The following is a 6,710-nucleotide window of genomic DNA, read 5'->3' as shown; positions in this document are numbered from 1 at the left end:
GCAACATGAGGACAACATGAGGACAACATGAGGGCAACATGAGGGCAACATGAGGACAACATGAGGACAACATGAGGGTTAAGATATGAAACTTAAAGTCCTTTGAACACAAACACAAAAAAATGAATGACTATCTTTTTTTTAAATAAAAAATGTATAAATGCCGATACCGATAGTTCGGGAAATGCCTAATATCGGTCCGCTGATACATCGGTCGGGCTCTAGTTTTGAGTAAAGTAGAATGAGCGCTTACAGCCAGTTGGACCTTGAGCTGCAATAACTGGATCTCGAGTTTCTAGAGAAACGTTAAAATATTGACAAAGTTGAGTCATTTGGAATCAAAAACAGAACAGACATGAACATACTTCACAGTACACATGTATCCCAAACCTGGCAACCATAAAGCAAGATCATCATACACTCTTCCAAACCTATATACTGTAAATACGTATCAATTGTGCATTCTGTTATTAATTCAGATACCAATCTGTGTCTAACTTAAATATTCTCTATCTTCTTTCTCTCTATGGATGATCCAAGTGCATGTAGTTTTGACAGAAGTCAGTTTGTGCAGATGGACGTGACTTCAGGGACCATGGCGATCAGCGTGACACCCAAGGGCACAGACGCAATGCAACAATTAGTTTCTCTGCTGTTAAACACACTCACCTCACTTTCCGCCAGTAAAGTAGAGAACTCACTCTTCTCCAGGATTATCATGTCCTTCTTTACAACCACTATTTGAGACATCACACGCTGCAACATGATCTCCTGCCAAAAATCACCCAAATAATGCAAACATTAACAAGAATACCTTCATAACGCAAGGTGAATGACTCACGTGGACACAAAAAGGAAGGTCCTAAGCCCTTAAAGATATTGGTATTGGTATTGATCAGTGTGGAGCAGGCACACTTTGCGCCCCCCCCCCCCCTTAGGGTTTGATGTTGTGCCTTCATGTGATTCAGGCGGCCAGCAGAGCGAACACGGAGGAGGAGAACGGCGCTGCGTGGCTACATGTTCAGGCCAAAAATGAAACAAAGGCAAGCTGTATAATTTGTAAGAAGGCTGCAAGATACAGGGGTAACACCACAGATCTTTGCAAGCATATGAAAATTCTGTCCTGGGTTCTTACATATTAATAATCCAAAGGAAAAAAAAATCACTAAAACACTTAAAATGTCATGGGATTCAGATTGAGCATTTGATGATGCATCCACCTTAATTATTATAAAGTATCGTTATCGTATCGGCAATACAGGTCTTGTATTTACTGGGGGGTTTCCCCCCCTACTAGTATTTTTTACGCGGTATAGGTTCAATACCAAATTTGCAGTGTCACACACCACTACTTCTCTATCACGTGAAGAGGAAACAACCACAAACAGAAGACATGTGGTGTAACTCTTCCCATTAATCCTGATTCCTCAGACATTCCTGTGTCTGGGACTAGAAATTCTGAAATTATAATACATCATATTCAAATGAATGATCATATTATTGTTTTTTTGTCATTCTTAATTCCCCGCTACGGTTATGCCCGCAAAACAGTCACACTTTTGCAGGTTAGTGGTGGGCTTCTGATATAAAAATACAGACAATGTATTTTGTGTAATGACATGGATGATGAGCTACCTATCCAGATGATCCAGATCCAAAAAGGTGTTAGTTATTTATATAACTAACACCTTTTTAATTGTTTCTGTTCTGGATTCTTTTAAGTTGTGAACTTTGCACGTAGTTTCGTACTACAGTGTGCTGTGGTATGACGATAAAGAAATCTTAAATCTTAAATCTGGAATGTGGAATCCAAGTTAACCGTGTTTTTTTCATTTAATAAATGTGCTATTGAGGACAGTGAGTGGCGTTTGGGGGAAAGCCTTTTGAATGAGACACACAGAAGAACCAAATGACATAAGACTTATTTCTGACTTATTTCTGTGTTTCCATTCGACCTCCAACTCCAGTCTCACCTGCAGCACTTTGGTTACCATGTCATTATAGATGACATCCATGTTAGAGTTGGTCATCCTCACCAGAACTTTAACCATCACCTCAGCTTGCTGAGTTGGGAAGCCTGTTGAGGAAAACCAACAGCTTGCTATTAACAAAGCAGAGTGATTATATACACATGGTGACAATTCTTTGAAATAACAAAAGAAGCCAAACCATATTTCTCAAAGAGTTGCACCACCGCATGCGTATCAAAAAGCAGCTTCCCGCTTTCAGACTTTGGTACGTCTGGGTTCAAATACAGGAAGGCGTTGGTGGAAGAACTCAGCTCTGAAATCAACGATAAGAAGATGGGAGGGGTAATCCCAGAAATGTAGCATTACCTGGACACTGGACTTTACAGATATTACCTTCCCTTCCTTTCCTTTTTGCTATAAACACTGCATATTTCATCACTACACACATCTGTATTATTGCAACTTCTGTCTGTGAGGTGCGCTACATAATCTTTAGATTTTAATATTTTTCAATGAAAATGAGAAAATAAGGACACAAAACTGATCATTCCCTCTGATATCGTGAATGATATAGCAATCGCAATATCAGTCTAAATAATTGCAATTGGATAATTAACTTATTAACTTTAGTTTTACAGTTTTTTGGGGAATTTATGGTCAATTTAAGGAAAATTAAAGGTATGTATGTTGATGATAATCACAGACTGCCATATTTCAACTTTTTCTCAATACTATTTCAAAAACTCTTCAATTTGTTTTACAATGCTCTAAAATTGAATAAGACGCCCCAAAATGAATGAAAGTAGAGATTTGTACTTGGCAAAGAGCGTTGGGTGGAATCAATCATGTTATTTTGGGGAATTATAAAGAACATTGATATAGGACAACATGGGGACAACATGAGGACAGCATGAGGACAACATGAGGGCAATATGAAGACAACATGAGGACAACATGAGGACAACATGAGGACAACATGACGACAACATGAGGGCAACATGAGGACAACATGAGGGCAACATGAGGGCAACATGAGGATAACATGAGGACAACATGAGGGCAACATGAGGGCAACATGAGGGCAACATGAGGGCAACATGAGGACAACATGAGGACAACATGAGGACAACATGAGGACAACATGGGGGTTAACAGAGTTTCAATGCAAAGTAGACCGGAAGAAGACTTTTATTTTGGCCCAAAGAGGACTTTTATTTTGGCCTGAAGAGGACCTCTATTTTGACCTAAGGAGGACTTTTATTTGGACCTGAAGAGGACTTTTATTTGGACCTCAAGAGGACTTTTATTTGGACCTGAAGAGATATTTTATCTAGACCTGAAGAGGACTTTTATCTAGACCTGAAGAGGACTTTTATCTAGACCTGAAGAGGACTTTTATCTAGACCTGAAGAGGACTTTTATCTAAACCTGAAGAGGACTTTTATCCAGACTTGAAGAGGACTTTTATTTTGACCTAAGGAGGACTTTTATTTTGACCTAAGGACTTTAATTTGGACCTGAAGAGGACTCTTATTTTGGCCTGAAGAGAACTTTTATTTTGACCTAAGGAGGACTTTTATTTTGGCCTGAAGGGGACTTTTATTTTGACCTAAGGAGGACTTTTATTTGGACCTGAAGAGGACTTTTATTTGGACCTGAAGAGGACTCTTATTTTGGCCTGAAGAGGACTTTTATTTTGACCTAAGGAGGACTTTTATTTTGACACTCAAAAACACACATCCCGACCTGCCCCGATGAGGACAGTACATCGACAGTTGAAGAAATGGACAGTAGCGATGGAGGGCAGCAGTTCCAGTGACATTGTCTGATGAGTTAGATGGAGAAGTGTCGCGTGGGGGGGTTCTGAAGGGCACGTAGTTGCTCATACAACAAAAAGCACCTTTAATTTGCGTCACTTATGTACAGCAACACTGCATTTAAGCACAAAGTGCTCACATTCAGGTTTAACGAACAGTTTCTGCCATATTTACGCTCTTTAGACTGTAGTTACCATGGTAGTTACCTCTCGCGGACATCTGCGTCCCTGCAGAAAGACCTAGAAGCCCGCTCGTCAGTCCAGCTCGTCTCCCTCTCCTTTTGTCAAAGTTCCTAAAAGCTGGAGGGACGATACATCGGACACACGGTGACTTGTTGACAGCGGTCAAAAGAAAACCGCTATCTCTGTGTTGATTAAAAGAAATGTCATGGTTTACACCAAAACGTGTAAGTCGCAAATGACACTGTTTAAGCACCATTGTTGCCAAAGCTAATGTTCCGCCATAGTCTATAGCATAGCTAGTGTTTCTTTAACTGTCTATGGTTCCGCCGCCCAGCAGCTGGGGTGTACTTCCGTCTGTGAAAGATGCAACTTTTCCCCTCTATGCTTTCTACAGTCATTGGCGCCCTACCATCAAGACATGAAACTTCAACACATCCGGTCGCACCCTTCAATATAAAGCTCAGGTGTGTCACGAACGCTACCTTCATTGTGTTTAAAGAAAACGTGCCATCTTTTTTGGAATTGTCCCCACACAGGAAAATTCTTATCAGAGATCCTAAAATTCATTCAAATTATTAATGTCATATTTTTTATTTTGCTTTAAGGCTATTTTCTTTGGTGAGTTTGACTTTGAAGCTGAATATGAAGTTAACACTTTTATTTCTAAATGCTAAATACCACATCCATTGGAGCAGTGGTTCTAAACCTTTAATTTCTGGTTTTATGACTGATGAAAAAGACTAAGTACTTAAGTACTCAAAAATGACTAAGGCCTAAGAACTCTGTTTCTATATGTACCGAACAGGATTAGGGCCACTGGTGAAATAGACCAGATCATGGACCATATGCATCAGATATAACATTAGCTGGAAGACATCAAACTCTTTCCAAAAAAAAACTGAAACAGTTTTTAAAAACGTTATTCACTGCAAGGATTTTTTTTTTTTCTTTTTTTCAATCATAACTTTGGCGCACATAACATTACACAGGCCTACTATATTTTTCATAATATAATAAAAGAGCAGCAACTCATCTTCAATAAAACGTTTCTAATTGCATTCCCCTTGTATTTCCTCAACATCGCAATGTTATAATTATTTACATACATGTAATTATAATAATAAAGTTTGACTGACAGTTATACAGTATCTAACAAGACGTAAGATTTACAGACTTTTATAGATTAAATAATTGTATTTACCTCTTTAAAGTATGAAAAACAAACAAAGCAGTACAATGAGTTGTTTAATGCCATTTGAATTCCGCACAGTGACCAAAGTGTTAATCAGTATGGATGAATGGAAAACAACACAACACAGTCATATCAAAGTTGATGCTTTTATAATCCATAACTACACATCGTTGGTTCTCTACAGCACAGATGATATACACAATAAATAGCAATCAAAAACATCTTCAAGGAATAAAATGTGTCTTTTAGGAAAGGAGAATGTACTGTAACAAAGGGAAGTATATAAGTAGTTCTATTTTATTTTTTAGGTAAAAATCAACGTGTTCTAGATCGTAATAATCATAATAATTATTTTACTTTACACCAGTTGGCCATATAAAGCCATTAACTGGCAACTATGTCTTTTTATGACCTTGTTCAACAAAGATAGTAGATTAGTAGTTAGTCGATTATATGGGAGCTTTGGATTTACTGCAATAAATGGCAAACTTTTTTGCACCCAGATTTATTTTAGTGTATTTTTAGACAAAGTATCTTATGCACTAGTAGATCATTTAGTTATTCTAAATTTGTATTATTCTTTCAAAAAATTCTTTGACATAACAAGTATGCAAAGAGTCAGTGTTACTGAGCATTGTTGAAGTTTTACAGAAAAAAAAACAAGTTGTTAAGGTTTTGCTCATGTGAAAAATATTATACAGACAGATAATGTGGCTGCAACCAAAACAACAGCAACCAGCAATAAGAGCACAGAGATGCGACTGCGCTGGCATGGAGGCGGGGGTCCAGGCTGCTCCTCGTCCACTGAGAGCATGGCCAGGGAGGCGCTGTCGCTGCTGCTGAGAGCCTCTGCACCCTGGGGCCCATGGGGCCCATGGGGCCCATGGGGCCCATGGGGCCCATGGGGCTCCACCATCCAGCGCATCACGTTCACTTTCATCTCCATGTCCTCGATCATGTGGTCCATTTGGCTGATCTCCTGCTCCATGGTGCTGCGCTCCTGGCTCTCCAGCCCAGCAGGGAGGGTTGGGTTCGGAGCCAGGTTCAGGTCTGGCAGACTGAGTGCCCGGGCTGCTACTTCACTGCCTCCTCCTGCATTACCACAACCAACAATTGGAACATGATCAGACATGATTGTTCTGGTTCCAAACAACAACAAAAGTGTCGCTTTGGTTTGAGAAGTGTGTGTGTGTGTGTGTGTGTGTGTGTGTGTGTGTGTGTGTGTGTGTGTGAATCAACACAGCTGAATCAACACCTTTCTAAACATTACAAGCTTCATAAAGGTAGGATTTTGTGCATGACTGTTACATATATTATTTATATTTGACTCAGTTTTAGCTACAATAGATGTGAACAAAGAGTGTATATTTTTTTTCTAAAATCTGATTTAATGTAGCTCAGTGTAAATTATTTCAGAAAGACCTAACTTTTAATCAATGCTCTCTTCCCTTAACACACTGTAAAAAACATATCCTCACTATCTGCTAGCTGCCTGTCCCCTGAACACACTGTAAAAAAACATCTCCTCACTATCTGCTAGCTGCCTGTC

At 39.3% G+C, this 6,710-nt stretch overlaps 2 protein-coding genes across 2 annotated transcripts in view; both read right to left on the bottom strand.

The window, feature by feature from the left end:
- The window catches only part of mcur1 (mitochondrial calcium uniporter regulator 1), a 7,051-nt gene extending 2,711 nt beyond the window's left edge, over positions 1–4,340 (bottom strand). The window contains exons 1-5 of the mRNA XM_034862753.1: positions 3,994–4,340; positions 2,170–2,283; positions 1,974–2,077; positions 670–771; positions 210–295 (exon numbers count right to left, since the gene is read on the bottom strand). Of these exons, the coding sequence (XP_034718644.1) occupies positions 210–295; positions 670–771; positions 1,974–2,077; positions 2,170–2,283; positions 3,994–4,225 (638 nt within the window). The 5' untranslated portion in view covers positions 4,226–4,340. The remainder of the gene's footprint in view (positions 1–209; positions 296–669; positions 772–1,973; positions 2,078–2,169; positions 2,284–3,993) is intronic.
- Positions 4,341–5,748: 1,408 nt separating this feature from the next.
- rgs9bp (regulator of G protein signaling 9 binding protein) overlaps positions 5,749–6,710 on the bottom strand; it is a 13,460-nt gene continuing 12,498 nt past the window's right edge. The window contains exons 3-4 of the mRNA XM_034862749.1: positions 6,048–6,253; positions 5,749–6,014 (exon numbers count right to left, since the gene is read on the bottom strand). Of these exons, the coding sequence (XP_034718640.1) occupies positions 5,841–6,014; positions 6,048–6,253 (380 nt within the window). The 3' untranslated portion in view covers positions 5,749–5,840. The remainder of the gene's footprint in view (positions 6,015–6,047; positions 6,254–6,710) is intronic.

Source organism: Etheostoma cragini, chromosome 22 (genome assembly GCF_013103735.1).
Source record: "Etheostoma cragini isolate CJK2018 chromosome 22, CSU_Ecrag_1.0, whole genome shotgun sequence".
NCBI lineage: Eukaryota > Metazoa > Chordata > Actinopteri > Perciformes > Percidae > Etheostoma > Etheostoma cragini.
This window is presented reverse-complemented; position numbering and strand designations above follow the sequence as displayed.